This window comes from Nicotiana tomentosiformis, chromosome 1 (genome assembly GCF_000390325.3).
Source record: "Nicotiana tomentosiformis chromosome 1, ASM39032v3, whole genome shotgun sequence".
Lineage (NCBI taxonomy): Eukaryota > Viridiplantae > Streptophyta > Magnoliopsida > Solanales > Solanaceae > Nicotiana > Nicotiana tomentosiformis.
Genome location: NC_090812.1, coordinates 114501745 through 114525879, shown reverse-complemented (window position 1 = coordinate 114525879; position 24135 = coordinate 114501745). Strand labels below are relative to the sequence as shown.

Genomic DNA, 24135 nt, shown 5'->3' with positions numbered 1-24135 from the left:
TATTATTTTACATGTTAGTTTCATAATTTTATATGTTTGTTTGTAAATTAAATAATTAATTTTTGTATATTGGACAGAGTTTGTATTTGATCTATCAGTATAAGATATACTTAAACAACAGGGATACTACGCTAAAAGGCTCTACATTTTACTAAGCTAAAATGGCACTATATTACTAGTCTTTAAACAAATAAATAATCTAAACTAGATAAAATCAAAAAATATATTTTAATCACAAAACATTCACGAAAATACATATAAAATAGTAAAAGTAATTTATTAACATTTTTATTAACAAATAATAATGATTTCTTAATTTTTACATATTTTTTTAGAACACTAATATCTTAGTACGGATAAAAATAACATACAAGTTTAAACGTAAAAGAAAATACAAAACAACATGGAACACATTCAAAACACCTAATATGTATTATTTATACGAGTTTCGACATAAACTAAATCGGAATACCTCGATTTATGTTTTTCAAAAAGTTGAAGAATTGAATATTTGAGTCCGAAACAAGCAAACCACAACAATAGGAATGAATGGCTAGGATGTGGGACCAACGATCTTGTCTTTTTATGGGACGGGTGGGATCCACTCGAATTTTTTATCGACAAAATAGGAGGGGGGGGTGTTACAACCCAAATTCGCGTACCTTAGATCACGTCGTTAGTTAGTAGACATAAATCCAAGAAGAGATTATCTTTGAGATGATAAGAAGTTAATCCTATTGGTCTTAAACGATACAAGGGTGTATAAGAGTGGTTAACAAGTATTTGAAGTTAAACGAATCGAGGATGTTGTAACCTGTATTTTCGGGTAACACTAGAGGTGATTAATTGTCCCAAGAGGTCTTGTTTTAATGTATTTGAATCATATAATATCCGCATCATAAGTCTTGAAGTCAAGCGAGTTATGAAACAAAAGTCGATAAAAGTTGTCGCAACTTAGGTTTATAATTTTACTTAAACTTTAGGTCAAATGTTACTGCATTTTTCTCCCAATGTGCTTGAAATTACGGGGTGATCTACCTATCAAATTGAAGATCTATGAGTCTAGTTTCCAACGTATTAAATCGTTTGTCGATACGATCTCGGAATAGAGAGATATTTGCGTTTTCGCGAGAGTGCGCCAAGCTGCTCTCTATGGGGCCCACAAAGGCGGTTTAAGACATATGGATATATATAAGATACCTCAACCCCGTTTTAAGTCATTATTTTCAGTATATTCAGACCTTAGAACCCTAAAAACACTCTCTCAAGGTTCTCTCATGATCCAAGACCCAAACAAAGGGCAAACAACACAAATCAAGTGTCGGGAATCCCGTGGCGCTAGTAAGTTTCTTGTTCTTCTTGTTGTTGCTGATTTTTGTGTTGTTCCAGCTCGTGTGGGAGGTTGTTTTAAGTGCTTTATGTTCTGTAAATACACCTTCAAGTTTTTAATATCAACCCTAGGTGATTTCAAGTCTTCTAAAGTAATTCTAGTGCCGAAAAACCCGAATTAATTGCTAGTTTCGCTTCCTTGTTCTTGTGGCAGAATTGAAGGGATATTTCGTGGAAAATTAAGGTCAAATTGGAGTTGTTCTTTCTGTTTAAAGGTAAGGAACCTCTTACTCTATATATATTTAAGATTATCCAAGTTGCAGCTAAGTCGTTGAAGCTAGAACTTGTGAAATATATATCGAAAGGCTTGGTAGTAATGTTGTTGGTTGGTGGACTGTTTTGGAGGCTCAATATGATTATTAATGATGTTGTTTGGGCTGTTTGGTGATTGTATTGACTTGTGGGAAGTCATATAAATAGGGGAGGTGCTGTCCGTTTCATCGTAAAATAGGTTGTGGTCGATACATAATAGTTACGACGCTTAAACGATAATGATAGTGTCATTTGTCTTATTGTAGACTAAGGAGTCGTGACATTTGCATAGCTTGAGGTTGGGCAGTATATACAAGGTATGTGAGGCTATCCCTTTCATTCTTTTGCACGACTCCGATTGTACATAATGTAATGAACGAGCTCCCAAAGATACTCTACTCTTAGAAGCTAGCAGTACTTACATTGCTGCCCTTCTTATTAAACAATTGATATTGATGTTACTTCTCTTATTCTTATATTATCAATGTTGTTGGTAGTTCCTTATTCTTATAAGATTCTTGATGAAGAGTTAATCCTAATAACATTTACGAAGGATACCGACCTTACGTCACTCTGAAAGGTTCAAAATGTGATTCCAATGAGTCCAGCATGCATCATATATATGTATCTATTTTACTCTACCGAGCCGCGCTATAGTCGGCCGGGTATGGCACCTATTGTGCAACCACTGATCAGTTAGGTTTTACCGAGCTCCACGTGGCCGGGTACGATTCTACCGAGCCCTATGATGGCCGGGTACGTTTTACCGAGCCTATTATGGCCGGGTACGATATGATGATGGTGATGCCCACAAAGGCATATGTTTTAAAAGTTTATGTATATATATGTATGTATCATGTATTTCACGTCAGTAGCCCTCAGAGGTACCCAGATGTCACAGGTTGTATATTCTCTATCCTTGTTTACATTACTGTTCTTACTTATGCTTTCTTGCCTCACATACTCAGTACTTTATTCGTACTGACGTCTTTTTTATTTGTGGACGCTGCATGTCATGCTGCAGGTCCTTATAGACAGGTAGACGTAGCTCCCCCACCACAGTAGGATGTCCAGTTCAACGGTTATTGGCGAGATCCCTTCTCCGGACTTGCCGTGGTCTTGGTATGCATTTTTGTTATAGACATTATGGGTATGTCGGGGCCCTGTTCCGGCAATGTTGTAGCACTTATGTTCCTTTAGAGGCTCATAGACAGGTGTCGACTTATGTATGGTTTAGAATGCCTTTTCGGCTGATTTTTGTTGTATAGTCTTTCATGGCATCATGATAGCTCGTACCTTATATATAGTTTCTTGACAGTCTTGTCGTCCCATGTTATGTATGTTCATGACATTATCTTTCATTGTTGGATGTTCATGATCCATGTCTACTATTTATATTGATCTTGTCGGCCCTTAAAGATAATAAGGAAGGTTAGATAAAATGTACGTTGGTGCTCGGCAAGTATGGCCCGGGTGCTAGTCATGACCCTCCAGTTGGGTCGTGACAGGGGGAGGGGCTGAAGATTTTTGAAAATGGAGGGAGGGATTCTAGTTCTGCATGGGGGAAAGGGAAGGGACGATACTTATGTAAGTATAGCACGGTATATAGCATTTTTTATATAGAGCGCTATATTTACATGTCTTATAAACTTCCATATAAAATGCGATTCTTAAAGGAGTTATATGTATAACGCTCTTTTAAAGAGCGCTATACATAGATAAGTCACTCTTTTTTTACACTTATTTCCGTCCTACTTGACAAAAAGAACCACATTTAAGTTCTGGACTCTCTAGGGTGAGGTGCTTGTATGTCAGCGATTGAACTTTCCTAAAAAGGATAATATTGATAAAAGTGGGCAGGCGAATTAGACCGATCATAGAGATCACACTGCGATAAGGTAGGATATAATTAGTAACACAAATAATGCGACTATAATTTGTGTATCCTTTACGCCCTCCGGTCCACAATAAGTGACCATTTTATGGTGTGGACTTGAGGGAGTAATTCTTTTTCTCCAAATTACTTTGTTTTGATTGAGGCCAAAATAGTGTTTTTCTCAAAGTAACGACGATATTAACTTCTTCGTGGTGTATATGTATTTGATGTCCGAGAAAGTCATGTAGAACTTGAGTTGAGGTAAATATTTTATGCATTTTCTGACTAAAAAAATCCTTTAGAAGAAACAATATGGACTTTCCACAAAAACAACGAAAAAGAAATAAATTGCATTGTGATTTTGGAAATATCTATAATGGTCAAAGAAGGACGAGTTTGAGAGAGTTGAAACTCTATGAAAGATAAGGTATCCACTTAACTCAACATAGTTTATTATCGTTAAGGGTTAAGGGGTGTGGTAAGATGATTAGAGTTTCTGTACCTTTTCATAAGGAGTGTTTTATCCAATTTAGTTGGTTTTATGGAGTCAATAGCAAGTGTTTGAATTATGGGTGTTTAGCGGGCGGGGTGAGACGGGCTGGACACAAAAAAGAATTAGCCCGTTCATTTAACGTTGCGGGCTGTATTTTTTCGGGTTTTTTTTGTCTGTCCGGGTTCGGGCTTAGCAGGCTGTTAGCTGGTTGTTAGCAGGCCTTGGATTTTTTTTTTTTAAAGTAAATTTTATTTTTCTTATTCAATGTTATTGATACTTAAGTGTTTGCAAACTTTTAAGGCTTAGAATTAAACTTTGAAGTTTAAAATTTTAAATTTTAAATTTGAATTTTATAATTTTAAAATTAAAAATTGAAAGTAAGTGGCTACAAAAAATTATTTCATAAGACCAATAGGCAATATGTAAGGATCAAGCTCCGAAAACTTTTATTTGATATTTTTATTGAATAATATATAATACTTCAAATTAAGTTGCAAGTTCTTTTTTGATTTTGTTATTTTTGAACTTGCAAATTAAAAGTTTACAACAATTATAAAAAAACAAATAGTACATCACATGCTTTGAATCATTTTTGTAAGTTCATCCATATCAACATGAGGTTCTTGATTTCCGGCATTGGTTGAATCAGAACCATAAACCATTATATCTCCAATTTCTTGGTCCTCCGCTTCATCTACCTCGTCACGCCCTTGATTTCGTCGTTCTGATCTTATCCAATCTCTGAAGCACACTAGAATTTTCAAAGCGTTACTACCCAATGAATGACAGGTATCTCCTAGTTGCTGCCTTGCTTGGCTAAATGCGCTTTTTGATGCGACTGTTGAAATCGGCACATTTAGCACGTCTCGAGCCATGGCCGAAAGAACAGTAAATTGATTTGAGTTGCTCCTCCACCAACCCAGTGGTAGAAATTCCTTTGTGCGGGGCTCTGCTGACTTTTGCAAGTATAATTGAAGTTCATCAATATTCCTGCTACTGATTTGTTGATGCTCCCCTAGTGTAGACCAAATCAAATAATCTTCAACACCATCTTTATCATCCAAAGCACTGGTCCCAGATGTTGAAACTGAACTTGAAGGAATATTTGCATCTACAACAGAAGAAGCATCAACAATGTTAGCATAATAATTATATAATATTTCTAAATGTTTGTATAGATCAGAAATACAAGTGTCAATATCAGGAGTTTCAGTTGGTCCAATATCCATATAAGAATATAAAACAGTGATTAATTGGCGACAAATGGCCATTTTGATATAAGGGTTTAAAATAGCATCAATTAGGTAAATAGGGGGAATTGGGTAGAAATATCTTTTAAACTTATCTAGCATAGATTCAACAACAGAAGTATATCCTTCTTTCTTCTTCAAATTATGTAGTAAAAGAGAAATTTTAGCAATATGAACTAAACCATTTGCAATAGTAGGATAATAAGCTCTAGAAAACTCAAGTGTATCCACATAAATTTTTTGTAAAAACTTTACAACATCTTCAATGACATCCCAAGTTCTAGATATTAACAAACGGTTAGGATCGGTACAATGAGAATTAACAACTTCACTTATAGGCATTCTATATTTATAACAACATTTTAAGAATAAATAAATATAATTCCACCTAGTAACTATTTCTTCAGGCATGAGTCTTGGTTTTAGTCCATAGTGTACATATTTTTCTTTAAATGCATTTAATTTCCTTGAATTACACCAACAACTCTTCTAACTAAAGTGATATCATCTCTAAATAATTTAAGGCCACTCTTCACAATCAAATTATAAATATGACATGCACATCTAACATGAAATATTTCAGGAAATGGTGGGTGTAGATGCAATTTTAATATTGTAATAGCAGCATTGTTGTTAGAAGCATTATCAAATGACACACACAAAACTTTTTCTGCAAGATTATAAAATATAGCAACTTCATGGATAGTATTACTTATAAATGCACCAGTATGACTTTGATCTTCATCATATTTAAAAGCAATAATACGTTTTTGCATATAAAAATTACCATCTACCTAATGGCATGTAACAGTCAAATAATCATTACCATTTACAGCACGACCAATATCAGAAGTAAGAGAAATTCTACAAGAAAGACTGACAAACAAATAATGTATATATGTCTGATATTGTCTAAAAAGCCTAAAGATATCAGCTCTACAAGTACTTCTAGGAATACCTTTAAACAAAGGGTTATAAATTCTTTGAATATAAGTAACAAGATATGGTAAAGCAGCAAAACTAAAAGGTAAACAACCTAAAACAATCATTTTAGCTAATTCTTCCTCATCTTTCTTAATATCGTATTTACCCATTAACCCTCCAGTACCCGGGTTAAGTTTTTGTTGCCCATCTTCCTCATCTACTCCCCAATCAAGAGAGTGGTTGTCTACCATGTGCCTACGAAGTTGACCCGTTCCCCCTCCATTACCGGTCTTATGTTTATAAATATCCTTACGAATTCTACATCTTACATAATTTTTATCTTCTTCTAGTAATTCAAAAAAATTCCAACACTTACTTCTTAATCTTCGATTCTTCTTAATAGGGAGGGGAGGCCTACTTGTATTACCACGACTTCCACCCCTAATATTGTGAGTTTGATTAGCATTATCAGGTGTAGCTGGTGATGTTTCAAGATTATCAGGTGATGGAATATCATCTAAATTATCATCTAAATCATCATCTATACCATAATTTTCTTGAAGTCCCTTATAATCTACATTTAAATTTTCAGGTGAACTTTCAGAAATATGTGTAAAGCTACTAGAAGAACAAGCACCACCTCTTGATCTTTTGAAAGTTTTCTTACTACCACCTCTACTAGTGTACGCTTTTTTGTTCCTCTAAATATATCCATTATGTAAATTAAATTAATAATTATAAATAATAAAATAAATGTACACCAAAGAAGAGAAAGATATAGAACGAGTGTACCGGGATTTCGGATGACGCACTAAATTTGATATAGAAAACCAAACCTCAATTGATAGATCGATACTTGATAGTTGATACCACACTTCACTTGAATACTTGATATTTGATAATAATAATTTTGTAATGGCTAAACTAAATATTTGATGAAACTTGAAATAATAAGTAATTGAGAATTTAAGAACAATAATAAATAATATCAAGAGAGAATTAGAGTAGTAAGAGAGTGAATTGTGAGGAAAAATGAAGAAGAAGGGGGGCTATTTATAGTTTTTAAAAGGTTAAAATTATAATTTATCAAATACTAGGGGTGTGGGGGCTATTTTCTTAAGGGGTAGGCCGAAATGGCCATTTCTGCAAAAAAGGGCCGTTGGCCAACGATCATATTTGAATTTGACCGTTGGCAACGGTCAAAAAAAAATTTTAAAAAATTAAAAATAAAAAACAAAACGTTAAAAACCGGGCTGAAGCCCGTTAACAACCCGTTAACGGGCTTAGCGGGTTCCGGTGCACCGATATCAAAAAACTGTTCGTTTGAAACCCGCTCCCCGCCCAACCCGTCCCAGCCCGCCCCCACGCTACAGTACCGGGCTTATACAATTCGGGTCAACCCGACCCGATTAACAAGTATAGTTTGAACCAACAATGAAAAGTAGAGCAATTCATTTCCCCAAACTTAGTCCAAAGATCTCATTTACATCACAATTTACACATATCATACCTCTTAGTTTATTTATTTTCACCTAACTTGAATGACTAAACATATTTCAAATCCTACCTAAATCATGAAAATCATCAACAAGCCAATTGATTTTTGAAAGTAGAGATCTCCTCAAATATTGGTAGTCTTCTTGATTTTGAAGGGGCCCATGCATTTATTAGCTGCTCAAGCCCATTAACAAAATCATCATCCAAATTTAGGCCCGGAAGGTTTTGCAAGAATGGTGGAGGTTGCCTCGAGTCCAATTCCAACACTAATTCCTCCACTCGGTTCTTTGTCTTTGGATCATCAGAACCTGCATAATTGGCTCTCCAAACATCTTCAAGAATATTGCGGGCCTCATCATACCGGGCTTGCTTGATTAGGCAATGGGCCAGATTACAGGCCTTATTGCTGTCTGCATCAATCATTTGGGCTTTCTTATATATAACTTCCGCTGCCATAAAATCCCCTTTTTGCATATATGCCCACCCCAAATTTCCCTGTAAGAGTCAAACGGGTTTAAGTGTTACAGCCTGTGAAATTGTATTTTTAGTACAAGAATTCTGTACACTAGTGCATAAAACTTTGTGTTTTCTTTATGTTTGAACATTCTATTATGGAGTACTATTTTAAAGTTGGGTTTAACTTTTATATATTTACGGTACAAATTTAAAAAAAAAAAAAAAAAAAAACAATCTGTGTATTTTAACTTGTTACGGTGACTAACTTGTCTTATTTGTCAAGTGACCAATTTCACTTTTATGGACCATTAGCTATAGCTATCTTTTAAATGCTTTGATAATCTAAAATTTCTTCTTACACTATCAATTAAGCTCTTTTACCTATGTGTATGCATGCTTTGACATTTAAGTTAGGGGAATATTTTAGATTAAAGAAATAGTAAAAGGTGGTAGTATAATTACCAGAACTCTGGCTGTCTCTTGGCTGACAGAAACTTGAAACTTCTTTCCATGAGAGCGAGCAGTTTTTGTAGGTTTACCATTGAAGACTTGCCCTTGGTATATCTGTCTCAACTTCTGTTTCAACAGTGCAATTTGTTCATCTACTTTTCCAGATTTCTACGTACACATGAAAAGTACATTACACAATTAGTCCATATAATAGCTGGCATGTATAATACGCATTTGGTGACTGCTAGAACATCTCATGTCTATGAAAAAGTACGTACTCCAATCTTGTATATCAATTATTGTCACATCAACCTTTTTCTAGTATAATGAATAGTCGACATTATCTATATTCATCAAGCTTTTGCTTATAAAGTTATAATACGTACCCATGTTCATTATATGAGGTGACAATAATCTAAGTGAATTAGTGCCTGGGAATTGGAACGTCACTTCCCTTATCCCTTTTCCCTATTTATTTATTTATTTTTGGTTTTATTGTACAATATTCCAAAAATTTGGATTCTCATCCAGTAGACTTAACTAAGAGTAAAGTGATTTGCCGGCCTATCTAATAGTGACAAAAAAAGAGAAAAAAAGGCAACGCGATGCACAAAGCGTCCCACGTTCACGTAGAGTTCGTAGAACGGCCGCGCCCCAGGGAATGTGTTATAGATCGACAACCTACCATAATGCAAGTATTAGTGACTGCTTACACATCTTGAACTCGTGGCCTATATATGAATTACACGAAGACAACTTTACCGTTGTTCCAATACATGACCAAAAAGAAAAAGATAATATATAGTAATTCAATAGGGATACCTTTAGAAGATCGAGGAGGACATTATCGAGGGACTCTTGAGCTTGTTGGGAGCAGAGAGATCTGAAAGAGTAGATGGCTTCAATAGCCTCTTCAGTTCGATGAAGTTGCTTCATGACCACACACATGTCTTTAAGGGCACTATCCACTCTGTCTCCTCCATTTATTGCCTTCCAAAACCATACTATTGCTGTTTCTGGCTCCTTCTCTACCAACTGAAAATTAGGATATTGTATAGTTTTACAACGTTATTATTGTTTATTTTTTTAATTTTTCCAGAAATGAGAAAACGATTAATGGATGAAAGAAATGGAAAAGGTAAGAAAAAGAACAAAACGACACGTAAAAGAGGAAAAGTGCTATCTCCGTCACATGGTTCACGTATTAAGACATGCATAGAAATTGTAAAAAAGAAACACTTTTTTTTGCTTCAAATTCGCTAATAATCGAAGAAGTCGCCGTAACTAGGAAGAGACGTCAAAACTCAAAACATCCATAAAAGGCACGGGGCGGTTCTGAGAATTTCTAACTCCATGAAATAACTAAAATTACACCTCAATTATAAGCTAATTGTGGTCGGATGTCTGTATCCCTGTATATTTAAATCAGTCTTGATCAAATTTCTTTACGTCTTTAATGACATATAAATCTCTAACAAGACTAAAAGCTCATAGCAAACATTGAAGCTAAAGTGAACATAGCAACGATGGGCGAAGCAATATATGTTGGCCCGGGTGGTCAAATGAACATCCTTCGCCGAAAAATTATACTACGTATAAAGTAAAATATTATTTGCTATTGATTAAAAAATAGACTTTGAACACCCTTGCATATTGAATTTTCTGGCTTCGCTACTAGCAACGATGTATGGATCTTTATCTTATATTGTGCTCTATTTCTCGCTAATTCCCAATTTATTACTAGAGATTGTGGGTGTTTCAACATAATTTCCTTCCATCTAATTTTAGGTGTACCTCGTCTCCTTTTTTAACTCCTAAAGTTGCATAATAACAGATCGGTGGAGGTCGATATAGGACATAACAAGATTATCATCTCAGGCGATTTTAATTTATCCTCATACGTGATAAGTTTCAGTTTCTGCTGAGTATAAATCCTTTGAATATTTTCTAATATTGGAGCGATTATACATTTGAACATAGAGTATCGTGGAACTAATTTTCTTTTTTTAGGATTCAGCAAACTAAAATCATCTTCGCGTGCGCATATATTTGGACCTATTTATTACCAATATTCATCTAACTAGCTATTTAATTACGATCTAAGAAAGCTATGTGGCTAGAATAGGATGCATTATTCTCGCAAGTTGTGTTCCATCTTTGGTAAAGAAATTAAGAAGGAGCAATAATAGAGGGGAAAGAAGAACAAAAAAAGACAAAAGAGAAAAATCCCTGGATCTCATGTTCAAACGGTGAACAATTTTGAGCATATATTTCAAGGAACGAAATTAATTTTGAGTTCATAATAAAGTACTAGATTTAGCAGCTTTGAACAAGCATTGGTTTTTTTAGCTATTCATTCTCTCTTGGGTAAGTCAATCTTGCTCTCTCTTGTCGGTAACCATGAAGATGAAAGTGCAACTAAAATAGTTGAGCTAATTAATGACATTTTAGCCTTACTTCGGACCTACTAATTTGTTTAATTAGTTTTCATGGGTGGATCTAACTGTTTTAGCCGTGGCGGCCTATATGACTCTAAATCATGAATCTGCATAATTTAGCTTGATGAAATACATTTATAGCAACAACGGATCGGATTACCAGATTACTGTCTCATTCTCTCTCTCTCTCTCTCTCTCTCTTTTTCCAATATATCAAGAAACCAGTTTGTAAGTTTCTTAAACCTGTTTAGTTCTGCAAACATAAGTAGAGTAATAACATATTTAAGGGGAAAATAAAAATAAAAAACCTGAGCATGCTTGGCCCGAACATAAGGGCCATCACCTGAAGGAACCTTATGAACAACATGAAAGAGCTCCTTGTTCTCTTTATTCTTCATCATTTCCATCTCTCTAATACAAGGGAGTTAATTAAGGGAGTATAAAAGTTGAATCTGGAGACGAGATTCAGAAAACAGATAGAGAGATGCAGTTGTAGAAATGTACTTATATGAATATGAGTGGAACAGCAACTAGTAATGCATCATTGTTGAACCTGGACGAATATCCGTCTCTATTAGCTAACTAATAATTTTCTCTACTTAGGTGTAGAGAGAGTATCAAGTGCCCACGTAAGATATGTCCCACATTTCTTTTATCTTCTCCCTCCCCCCTCATTAATTTATCCTCTCTTCCCCCTTTGATTGGGTGGTGGCAAGAAGTGAACTTCTATGCACAAATAATATTTAGATACTAACTAATACACAAATAAAATAATCTGGTTGAAGAAAAACAATAAAAGAATTACATTTGGTTAAAACTAAAGAAACCGGGCAAAGAAAAGGAAGACATATATATATGTGGAAGAGATGGCCCACGCGGGAATCGGATGTTCGTTAGGAGTATATTAAACAACTCCTTTTAAAAAACAAATTGTTCTTCACTTGTTTACGAACAAAGTTTTGTCACTAAATATTATGGTGGAATGATGTTTACCTGGGCAGTTCACACACACATGGCCCATTTACAATTGAGACAGATCCAACATGAGGCCCAACTACTTTACTTGTATTTACTTCAAAGTGGTTTGGATATATTTACTTCCTTAAAATTTGAAGGATATGCTAATGATTTAGCTGCATATTTTCTGTTGCAAGAAATTTCTAGTGGTTAATTACCTTTAACAAGAAAAGAAGAAAAAGAAATTTCTAGTGGTTAAGCTGAGGCCATTAATAGCAAATAGTAGCCTGGCAACTGCGCTGTCGAGCAATCATTTGGCTATGTTGTTTTACATTACTCCATATGTTTTGAGGATCACTTAGTTAAGCTATACTTCCTGTGCAATCCATTAGGTCAAAGGCTAGTGGCCTCCTTCCCTTTAACTTTATAGGAAACTTGGTAAAGGTTTATTTGCTCCAGTGGACTGAACCCTGTGAGGTGTTGTTACATCATTACACCTAATTGTTCCTTTACCTTCTTTCTGAACTTGCATTCCTGTTATTGTTTTTTTTTGTTCCATCTGAACATGAAATATTTAAGTGAAATTGTTGTCTTATTGCAGGCACAAGATTTCAGGACACAAGGAACAACAATGAGGAGGAAGATGTGGTTGCAGAACATGAAGATCAAGCTTATAGTCTTGGGAATTATTATCGCCTTGATTCTGATCATAGTTTTGTCAGTATGTGGTGGTTTCAATTGTCATTAGTGTGGTTCCTCATCCTTACTAGGCTGGATGTTGATTGAAAATTGTGACACTTAATCTTTGTAGCAGTGGCATGTCAGTTCCTTATAATTCTTTTTTTCTTTTGTTGTGACATCTTTTGTTCTATGCTCTGTATCATGAGACACTGCCTGTATAGCTTGTAATGCTGAATTCTTTTGAGTATACTATTGAATGAGTCTCCCTCGTTCACTAGGTCACACATAGTGATTCTTGATTTTGTTGGTTCTGAATTGGATGGAAAAGACTCTGAAACAAAGGAACCAGAGGAGAAATAATGTGAACTGTGTCTTTCTTTTCCTCCTCTCTATTTGAACGGGCTTCACTATTATGCTATCATTTTTTCTTGCGCTCCTTATATGTGAACTAGTTTAAATCTTGTGCTATGATTGGACTTTTAAAAGCTGTTTTGCAGGGAAAGTTAATAGTCCACTTAAATTTTAAAGGATTATGCGAGGTCCGCTTGTGATAAATTCACTATGTGTGATTTCATCATGTTTCTTCTATATTTTGTTGGTTTTTGTGTGGCTGCAAATATGCTTCTGTCGAGTGTGTTGAGAATTCGAAAGCCTTTTATTGATATCTCTGGCTTGTTTTGATTGAGACAGCATTATCGTATGATTGTATGAACCATCTTGTATTGTGGAAAGGTGCCCGGACAGAATTCTAGAGCACTGCCTGTTGGTAATTCTCTATTTGGCTTGTGATATATCTTCTTTTATCTGACAAACTGTTCTAGACCGGTCCTTATTTCCATGTTACTGCTAATTAAGGAACAAGATGTGAAATGCTCTAACTAGAGGGAGTAAGGTTTCTGTCTCTTTCAAACAACAAAATGTAACTGGAAACTGTCGAACTTTGCACCTTGTACCAAACTATGGACATCAGTCTCTTTTTTTCTTGTTTGGGGTGCCGTTTTCTGAAATGTGGTGGTAATAAATTTCTTTTGGAAAGGAATTTATTTTATAAGTTTTAGCATTGTAGGACTTGATCCTGATGTACTTCAAATGCTACTTTACGTCAAGAAAGAGAGAGAATGGGCTGTAAAACGTCCACAACGAAGAAATGATTTATTTACCCGGGGGGGAGGGGGGGGGGTGTCCGGAGGATGATCAGACTTCTCGAAGAATCAGTAAAAAATATATGGTTCTAGTACTACTCAGCATGAATAAACTAGCTAAGTGATCCATATTCTACATGCAGTTGGAAAAATGATTCCTCCTCTTGAAGCCATTTCTTCTCCAGTTGGCTTCCTTTGAGAAAAGTCATTTTTAGATGGCTTTTACAAACTGCAAAAATTTCTTGCAAACCAGGGACTTGTATTTCACCTCAGTTTTTTTAATATTTGGTTATCGTATATTTGGTGGCTCCATCTCATATATTTATTTCCATGTTGTCAACGAGCCTGACCTTCCCAAACCATGCTGCTACACAAAATACAACTGGCCTCTTGATTGTTTCCACCGGCTCTAAACTTTCTTGCTCCACAATCTGATGCAGAGAAGGTGTCACCAATGTAAAACAACATAATATGATTTGAAAAGAATTTTTTTTGTATTGATAACCTTTTTATGTTGTTAAGCGAAAATATTATGGAACACTGGACAGATACTGTCCGGATAAAGCTTCTGAGACGCTAACCATACAAAATATTGCTTATACATCTACGGGTTCAAGAGGAGAGTAAAGGAAACAGTGGTGTAACTTTTATGTCATTGGAATTTAAGTGGTGGAAAGGTAACTGGAGAGAGCTTTATCATGTTACTCACTCCTTAAAAAAGCCACTTTGACACACATCATGACAGGTCAATAGTACTCGTAACTTACAGCTAGAGGACCTTGAAAGCACAATTGACAAGATTATACCATACTTCCTAAAGTAATTGAGACATTAGTTTTTGTTTAAGTTCTCACCTCAGCATAATCAACCCTTCCACCGGCTTCATCTATGGTTTGAATGGCTACATTTATCAGATCTCTGCAGCTTACCTGGCCCTTTTCTGCTTCAACTTTGGCTTTAGACAATGCACGGCTAATTGACAAAGCCTGCAGCATAGCAGAAGAGCAAAAAGTTTCAATTAGCACAAATGCCAGAAGATATTAACGAGAGAGCCTTAGCAGGTATATCAACTTTTGCATATGTATTGTCCTGGACATTTGATCTTCAATAAACTAATGTTTGCCATAAGCATATAGGGCAACAGAAAACCAAGTTTCCTTTTCGGTTCGTGCTCCTAGCATTGACCAGAACAGTAAAAGAAGCAGGTTTATCATCATATTGAGAAATATGTGGCAGCAGAAGAAGCACCTTTTTTCTGTCCTCAGGCGAGAGTTTCACATTACGGGAACTCATTGCTAAGCCATCATGCTCTCTTACTATTTCAGAACCAATCACCATTATGCCAAATTCAAGATCTCGGACCTGAAACAGAATTACTTTGAGACTATCGATTAAAAATCACATCAGACTTCAGCTTTACGGTATACCACTTGATTAAGACTAGCAAAGTAACAAAAATCAAGTAACTTTTCAATAACATTTCCCACCTAGCACTTCTATTTTCAGACGGGCAGATTTGGTAATATTGGATTGCTTTATCCACAAAAGGAAAAATCTCATTCGCACTTGTGTTTGCACCAAAACAACATATGCATAACATGCATCTTTTAACATAAAATTTTATCACTAAACTAAGGTTAAACATTACCTCAATTTGTGAGTAGTGCTTTTCTTAAAGTTAAATTTCATTAATTTGATAGAAACACCGAGCGCAACTAAGATCATCTACAAACCAATCCAACATTTCAAAACAAAACCAAGAGGAGCTTACCATTCTTTGAATAATCCTCCACTGCTGATAATCCTTCTTGCCAAATACAGCAACATCAGGCTCAACAATATTGAACAACTTGGTGACAATAGTAGCAACCCCTCTTAAAAAAACAGGTCTACTCTTTCCACACAACCCTTTTTCCAAATTTTCTACTCTAACCCAAGTTTCATGCCCCATCCCTTTATCTTCAACACAAGATACCACCTTTAAACCCTCATTCTCTTTTTCATTAATCCTCTCAGCTGACCTAATTAGTCCCATTTCAGAATTCCCATAGTCATACAAATTCTTGGGGTGGAATACAACATCAACACCATTAGCAACAGACTTGAGTTTCTGAATATCGCCTTGAAAATCAGAAGGGTATGTGGAAAGATCTTCATTGGGTGAAAATTGACCTGGATTTACATAAATGGACACAACTATAAGGTCAGTGTGTTTTTGTGCTTCTTGCACTAGAGAAAGATGGCCCTCGTGGAGGTAACCCATTGTGGGGACAAAGCCAATTGTATGGTTTTTGGATCTCATGGTTCTTGTCCATTTTCTCATCTCTTCCTTGTCAGTGATGATAACTGGTTCTTTACCTGCCATTTTCAATTAAGATTGTGGAGTATTTTTGCTTGATTGTGTTTATTGGAGCTATCCACTTGGAGTAACTGACCAAGATTTTGACCGACTATGTTTATGCCGATCGATACTATGTATGACTATAGGATTGTTTGGGAAGGTTATAAGATGGACAGCCGCCAATAGGTGGTACTCAGCAAGTTTCAGGTGAAGAATTTGCTTTATGTCAACGATTGAACTTTCCTAAAAAGGATAATTTTGGTAAAAGTGGGCCGATGGATTAGACCGAGACATAGATCACACTGTGATAAGGTAGAGGATGTGCCCGGCGGCTAATAGATTCGCGTCATAAATTCATAATTAGTCAAAAATTATTTAAATAGCTGATAAAGTATGAAAACTGATTTTTTAATTAAGTATTTATGTATTTGGATATACGTGATAATAATAATCTGTTGATATATTTGGCAGAAAAATATTGATAAGTTATTCTTTTATTAAAATAACTAAAATATTCTTAAATTTTTTATAAAAGATTATAAATTAAAAATTTTCTTTGTAAAGAAAAGGATGAACAACGAATATGGAATGGCGAGAAAGTTCGGAAATTTATTTTGGGAAAAGTATTTTGTGAATTAAAAAATATTATTAAGGATAAACTAGTAAAAATTTTGGTCAAACTAAAAGTGCTTATAAGCCGAAAAGTCATAAGTTGGGTGTGACCAACTTATGACTGATTTAGCTTATAAGCACTTGACTGATAAACATTTTGAGTATTTGTTATACGCGCACATAAGTGAAAAGGTACTTTTAAGTTAGTTGACCAACTTATAAGTTTAGCTAAGCACTCTCATAGTTGTTCGCGACGAATTGAGAATATGTAAATTAAACGGCTGCAATTACAAACAAATATAATGAGAGGTAGTTTTATTAATATAGGGAATGTGAGTACAAATTGTGTATCATTTAATTCTTTTCTCCAAATTATTTTGTTTTGATTGGAGGGCCGAAATAGTGTGATTCTCAAGTAACGATGACGTCGACTTCTTCGTGGTGTATATGTATCTGATGTTCGAGAAAGTCATGTAAAACTTGAGTTGAGGTAAATAATTTATGCATTTTCTGACTAGAATTTTTCCCCAGAAGAAATAATATATACTTTTCACGAAAAGTCGAAAAAGAAATAAATGAATGTATTGCATTGTTAAAGAAGGGTATGTTTGAGAGAGTTGAAACTCTATGAAAGATAACACACCCACTTAACAGTTAACTCAGAGTAGTTTATTATCATCAAGGGGGGGTCCAGGGGTGTGGTAAGATAATTAGAGTTTCAGTATTTTAACTAGAGACTAGAGATTTCAAAGGAGGACTTTGGGTAAGGAGTGTTTTAAAGGAGCAACGAAAAGTAGAGCAATTCATTTCCCCAAACTTTGTCCAAAGATCTCATTTACATCACAATTTACACAGATCATAGCTCTTAGCTTATTTATTTTCACCTAACTTGAATGACTAATAAATATATTTCAATCCTACCCAAATCATTTGAATATTGACAAATATTGGTAGAGATCTCCTCAAATATTGGTAGCCTTCTTGATTTTGAAGGGGCCATTCATTTATAAGCTGTTCAAGCCCATTCATGAAGTCTCCATCCAGGTTTTGCAAGAATGGTGGAGGTTGGCTCGAGTCCAATTCCAACACCAATTCATCCACATGGCTCTTTGTCTTTGGATCTTCAGAGCCCGCATAATTGCATCTTCAAGAATATTTCGGGACTCATCTTCAAGCTGTAGTTAATTGCTTAATGCTTTGACATTTAAGTCAAGGGAATATTTTAGATTAAAGAAGAAAGTAAAAGGTAGTAGTATAATTAATTACCACAACTCTGGCTGTCTCTTGCCTGACAGAAACCTGAAACTTCTTCCCATGAGAGCGAGCAGTTTTTGTAGGTCTACCATTGAAGAACTGCCCTTGGTATATCTGTCTCAACTTTTGTTTCAACAGCGCTATTTGTTCATCTACTTTTCCACATTTCTGCATACATTACATTACAATTAGTCCATATATATAATGTTGTTGGTGTAATTCATTCCATGTCTATGAGCAAACTCCAGTCTCGTGTATCAATTGTCACATGAACCTTTTTAGTATAATCAATAGTCGACTTTACCTATTCATCAAACTTGTGCACATATTATACGTACAAGCCTATGAGGTGACAACATAATTTAACTGAAATAGTGATTGGAAATTGGAAACACACTTTGTGAAATGTTAGTGAAATGTTCAATCTCCCGTATTGTATACGGTCGAAATCGAGCATACCCGATTTCGTTGGCAGGGGAGTTGCCTCGAGGGTAACCTCATAATAGATCGGGCTTGAGCTCGAAAATAGAACATCACGCCTGGAGATCGAAGTGTTCATCGAGATCGAGGCCAACAATAATCGAGATCGAGCATGACTCACTTCGAGTAAGGCGTAATAATGGAATAGCGGGATATCAGTAACCGGTCGAAAGTCAGGGCGGAAATCCCGGAACAAATCAAATCAAAGCGGCTACTAGTGCCAATCATGGGATCTACTTCCGTTATTAGAGTTGTACCTTATTTAGAATTCCTCTATTATATAAAGAGGGATCTCATTCACTTGTAGGACACCATCATTATTCACTGATAAGAATATACATATACGTTATTTTCTTTGTTCATCACTGTTCATCGTTGTTTGTTCTATTCTCTATTGTTATTATTAACTAACCTCGAGACTATCTTGAATCGAGGTCAAGGCATCATTTGCAGACCGGTTTGATTTATTTTATTGTCCAATTTATCTATTTAATTCGTTGCTTATCAATCGGTGCTGGTTTAAATCACATATCCTTAAAACCACAATATAAGTTTAATTGTTACTCAATTTTTAGGGTAAACAGTTTGGCGCCCACCGAGGGGCTAAGGATAATAGTGATTGTTCAGTACTGATTCTGGTAAAACACACTATTTTACGCTTGTTCTTGTCATGTATCTTTGTTTTCAGGTTAAAACATGTCAAACTCACAAAACGCATCCACACACGGTGACAATAGCCTCGGATTCCACGGTAAAAACGAAAATGTGATTGCTCCAGGAGTCGAGGTACCACAAGCTAATCTCGGGGAAGCACCAGTTGACAACCCGGTCGATGTCAGTTCGCATGTTGCTCTAAATGCGGACCTAGGCGCAAGTCTCGATGGGAGCGTATGCAAAGAAGGTCGATCTAGTGACTAAGGAACACATGGCAGAGGAGACGAAGGAGTCAGTCTCCAAGTGATATTCGAGATGCTTCAGGCTCAGCAAGCCGATATTGCTCAGTTACAAAATCAACATAGAGCTTCGAATAGGGTCGAGTCGGAAATTACTCGCCGCATCGAACCAGTACCGAAAAGGTCGAATGGTAACGAATCTGGGACTAATCCTGCGGTAATGAAAATGCTCGAGGAGCTCACCAAAAGAATCGAATCAGGGAAGAAGAGAATCGAAGCCAACGATAAAAAAATGGAGACATACAATTCTCGAGTTGACCAGATATCGGGAGCACCGCCAATCTTGAAAGGGATGGATTCGAAGAAGTTTGTACAAATGTCGTTTCCTCCAAGTGCTGCTCCGAAGCCTATTCCAAAGAGGTTCTGTATGCCAGACATACCCAAATATAATGGGACCACCGATCCTAACGAGCATGTTACTTCATATACATGCGCCATCAAGGGTAACGATTTAGAAGATGATGAAATCGAATCTGTGCTGTTGAAAAAATTTGGAGAGACCCTTTCGAAGGGAGCAATGATTGGGTATCACAACCTGCCACCAAATTCCATTGACTCATTTTCTATGTTAGCGGATTCTTTCATAAAGGCACACGCCGGGGCCATAAAGGTCGCAACGAGAAAATCAAACATTTTCAAGGTAAGGCAAAGGGATAATGAAATGCTTATGGAGTTCGTGTTCCAATTTTAAATGGAACGCATGGAGTTGCCACCGGTCACAGATGATTGGACCGTTCAAGCTTTCACCCAAGGGTTGAACGAGTGGAGTTCGATAGCATCACGTCAGTTGAAACAAAATTTGATCGAGTATCCAGCTGTAACTTGGGCAGATGTGCTCAATCGATATCAATCGAAGATCAGGATCAAGGACGACCAATTAGGAGCCCCTTCCGGTTCAGTACATCCAAATAGGTCGGCAGTTAAAAACCAAAGGGCATTGACAAGGAACCAAGATCGAACAGAGACCGATATCAACCATATACAACAGATCGAAGGAACAATGGTTCAGGACGCAATTTTGCCCGGAACTATCGAATAAGTGATCGAGGATAGAATTCTCGGGGACTTATGGGAAAAAGTGGTTTTGACAAGTATGCCGATCCCACAGAGGCACCTCGGTTATCGGAATATAACTTTAGCATCGATGCATCGGGCATTGTATCGGCAATCGGAAGGATCAAAGATACTAGGTGGCCCAGACCCATACAAACTGATCCTTCCCAAAGAAACCCAAATTTGAGTGCAAGTATCATGGCACGCATGGTCACAAGACCGAGGATTGCAGGAAATTAAGGGAGTAGGTAGCCCATCTATTCAATGAGGGCTACCTTCGAGAGTTCCTCAGCGATCGAGCCAAGAATCATTTTAGAGAAAGGGACGCCAATAGGAAAAATGAACATGAGGAACCCTAACATATCATTCACATGATCGTCGGTGGGGTCGACATCCCACAGAGACCCATATTCAAACGTACTAAGGTATCAAGCACTAGGGAAAAATGAACCCGAGATTATGTGCCCGAAGGCGCTTTATCATTCAACGACGAAGAAGAAGAAGGCATTTCTCAGCCCCACAATGACGCTCTGGTAATTTCTATCTTATTAAATAAAGTTCAAGTTAAGCGTGTTTTGGTGGATCCAGGTAGCTCAGCGAATATCATCCGATCGATGGCTATGGAGCAGCTTGGCCTATAAAATCAAATCGTGCCCGTAACTCGGGTCTTAAACGGCTTCAATATGGCCAGTGAAATAACTAAAGGGAAGATTATTCTACTGGTGAACGTGGATGGAACCATTCAAGATACCAAGTTCCATGTAATCGAGGGCGACATGAGGTACAATGTCCTACTCGGAAGGCCTTGGACCCACAATATGAGGGTAGTCCCTTCGACTCTCTACCAAATGATGAAATTTCCGACGTCGGCCGGTGTAAAAATAGTATACGGGGAGCAACATGCCATAAAGGAAATGTTTGTGGTCGATGAGGTAACGCCGATATCGACACTATCAACCTCAGAAAGGTCGAGCATCAAAGGTAAATAGGAAGTCAAATAGCAATCACAGCCACCAGCCTCGACCGAATCAGGGAAGCATGAGATAGAAGAAGAAGAGGAGGATTTTCTGACCCCTCGAACTTTTATTGTTCCCGAAGATTCTGACGCTACCTAATCAACGGTCGAAGAGCTGGAACAGGTCATATTGATCGAGTATCTTCCCGAGCGAAAGGTATACCTCAGAACGGGATTAACCCTCGAACTCAGGAAAAAGCTTGTTCAATTTCTTATTGATAACATAGATTGTTTTGCTTGGTCCCATTTAGACATGATAGGGATCCCACCGGAGATAACGACGCATCGGCTAAGCCTGGACCCTAGGTTCAAACCGGTGAAGCAAAAGAGAAAATCCCAATCCGAAGTAACGTATGCATTCATAAAGGACGAGGTAACTAAACTTCTCAAAATAAGGTCCATTCGGGAAGTAAAATATCCCGAATCGTTAGCCAATGTAGTTGTAGTCCCTAAAAAAGGGAACAAACTTAGAATGTGTGTAGATTATAAGGATTTAAACAAAGCGTGCCTCAAAGATTCTTTTATACTGCCTAACATCGATCGCATGATCGATGCCACGGCCGACCATGAGATCCTTAATTTTCTCGATGCCTATTCCGGGTACAATCAAATCCAAATGAACCCAGAGGACCGAGAAAAGACTCCATTTATCACCAAGTATGGAATATATTGTTATAATGTAATGCCCTTCGGGCTAAAAATGCAGGAGCTACTTACTAACGCCTAGTAAATAAAATGTTCGAAGAGCAAATAGGTAAATCAATGAAAGTTTATATTGATGACATTCTAGTTAAGTCCCTCCGTGCAGAGGACCATTTGGCTCATTTACATGAAATGTTCGAGATTTTAAGGAAATACAACATGAAGCTCAACCCCGAGAAATGTGCTTTCGGGGTCGGTTCGGGCAAGTACCTTGGCTTCATGGTATCGAATCGGGGGATCGAGATCAACCCCGATAAAATCAAGGCCATCGAAGACATCACCGTCGTGGACAGTGTAAAAGCTGTGCAAAGGCTAACTGGACGGGTAGCTGCCTTAGGCCGATTCATTTCGAGGTCGTCGGATCGAAGCCACAAATTTTTCTCTCTGCTAAAAAAGAAAAATGATTTTGCCTAGACCCCGGAATGACAACAAGCATTAGAGGAATTGAAGCGATACCTATCGAGCCCACCACTGCTTCACACTCCAAAGGCAGATGAGAAACTTTACGTGTACTTGGCAGTATCGAAAATCGCGGTAAGTGGTGTCCTAGTTCGAGAAGAACAAGGTACGCAATTTCCCGTTTATTATGTACGTCGAACCTTAGCAGAAGTAGAAACCAGATATCCACATTTGGATAAATTGGCACTTGCACTGATAAGCGCCTCTAGAAAGTTAAGACCATACTTTCAATATCACCTCATATGTGATTAACCACTTACCCACTTCGTAATATTTTGCATAAACCTGAACTATCGGGCCGATTGGCCAAATGGGCCGTCGAACTCAGTGGGTACGATATCGAATATCAACCCCGGACGGCCATCAAGTCTCAAATTTAAGCGGATTTCGTGGACGACTTCACACCAACCCTCGTACCCGAAGTCGAAAAGCAACTCTTGTTAAAATCGGGTACATCATTGCGGGTATGGACCCTTTTTACAGACGGTGCTTCGAATGTGAAGGGGTCCGGGTAGGCATTGTTTTGAAGCCGCCCACGGGTAGCACTATTAGGCAATCTATCAAAACTTCTAGGTTGACTAACAATGAGGCCGAATACGAGGCCATGATTGCAAGTCTCGAACTAGTGGTGTCCTAGTTCGAGAAGAGCAAGGTACGCAATTTCCCGTTTATTATGTAAGTCCAACCTTAGCAGAAGTAGAAACCAGATATCCACATTTGAATAAATTGGCACTTGCACTGATAAGCGCCTCTAGAAAGTTAAGACCATACTTTCAATATCACCCCATATGTGATTAACCACTTACCCACTTCGTAATATTTTGCATAAACCTGAACTATCGGGCCGATTGGCCCAATAGGCCATCGAACTCAGTGGGTACGATATCGAATATCATCCCCGGACGGCCATCAAGTCTCAAATTTTAGCGTATTTCGTGGACGACTTCACGCCAACCCTCGTACCCGAAGTTGAAAAGCAACTCTTGTTAAAATCGGGTACATCATCGCGGGTATGGACCCTTTTTACAGACGGTGCTTCGAATGTGAAGGGGTCCGGGCTAGGCATTGTTTTGAAGCCGACCACAGGTAGCACTATTAGGCAATCTATCAAAACTTCTAGGTTGACTAACAATGAGGCCGAGTACGAGGCCATGATTGCAGGTCTCGAACTAGCTAAAATCTTGGGAGCAGAAGTCATTAAAGCCAAGTGTGACTCTTTACTGGTGGTGAACCAAGTAAATAAAACCTTCGAAGTTCGAGAAGGTAGAATGCAAAGGTATTTGGACAAGCTACAGGTAACCTTGCACCGTTTCAAGGAATGGACTTTACAGTATATACCTCGAGAACAAAACAATAAGGCCGATGCACTTGCAAGTTTAGGGTCATCGGTTGAGGAAGATGAGATCATCTCGGGGACTATCGTTCAACTCTCAAGATCCATAATCGAGGAAGGTCATGCCG

General features: G+C 37.2%; 2 protein-coding genes and 1 long non-coding RNA gene across 4 annotated transcripts; 1 reads left to right on the top strand and 2 right to left on the bottom strand.

The window, feature by feature from the left end:
* Positions 1-7606: 7606 nt before the first annotated feature.
* On the bottom strand, positions 7607-11514 carry LOC104109876 (protein SULFUR DEFICIENCY-INDUCED 1-like). 2 transcript variants are annotated; one of them, XM_009619249.4, is made up of 4 exons: positions 11334-11512; positions 9410-9622; positions 8600-8755; positions 7607-8176 (listed from the first exon to the last, which is right to left on the bottom strand). In XM_009619249.4, the coding sequence occupies exons 1-4, from the start codon at positions 11430-11432 to the stop codon at positions 7769-7771; spliced, it is 876 nt and encodes a 291-aa protein (XP_009617544.1). In that variant the 5' UTR covers positions 11433-11512; the 3' UTR covers positions 7607-7768. The 2 variants fall into 2 exon arrangements, with proteins under 2 accessions (XP_009617544.1, XP_033515508.1); XM_033659617.2 differs by lacking the exon at positions 8600-8755 and having other exon boundaries at positions 11334-11514.
* On the top strand, positions 10727-12935 carry LOC138902173 (uncharacterized). Its single transcript, XR_011412492.1, has 2 exons — positions 10727-10954; positions 12584-12935. It is a non-coding gene; the product is annotated as an uncharacterized lncRNA (long non-coding RNA).
* A 928-nt stretch (positions 12936-13863) lies between these two features.
* Positions 13864-16491, bottom strand: LOC104109877 (pantoate--beta-alanine ligase-like). Its single transcript, XM_009619251.3, has 4 exons — positions 15577-16491; positions 15054-15167; positions 14660-14791; positions 13864-14236 (listed from the first exon to the last, which is right to left on the bottom strand). Exons 1-4 carry the CDS (start codon positions 16168-16170, stop codon positions 14120-14122), a joined length of 957 nt encoding a protein of 318 aa, XP_009617546.1. The 5' UTR covers positions 16171-16491; the 3' UTR covers positions 13864-14119.
* Positions 16492-24135: the final 7644 nt, after the last annotated feature.

Excerpts from the sequence above, each read along its gene's own strand:
- LOC104109876 (XM_009619249.4), bottom strand. The coding sequence starts at position 11,432 with ATGGAAATGATGAAGAATAAAGAGAACAAGGAGCTCTTTCATGTTGTT. Across the intron at positions 8,756-9,409 it reads TCCTCCTCGATCTTCTAAAG|AAATCTGGAAAAGTAGATGA; the intron begins GTATCCCTATTG and ends ATGTGTACGTAG. Across the intron at positions 8,177-8,599 it reads AAGAGACAGCCAGAGTTCTG|GGAAATTTGGGGTGGGCATA; the intron begins GTAATTATACTA and ends TGACTCTTACAG.
- LOC104109877 (XM_009619251.3), bottom strand. The coding sequence starts at position 16,170 with ATGGCAGGTAAAGAACCAGTTATCATCACTGACAAGGAAGAGATGAGA. Across the intron at positions 15,168-15,576 it reads GGAGGATTATTCAAAGAATG|GTCCGAGATCTTGAATTTGG; the intron begins GTAAGCTCCTCT and ends ATTCTGTTTCAG. Across the intron at positions 14,792-15,053 it reads CGCCTGAGGACAGAAAAAAG|GCTTTGTCAATTAGCCGTGC; the intron begins GTGCTTCTTCTG and ends GCTATGCTGCAG.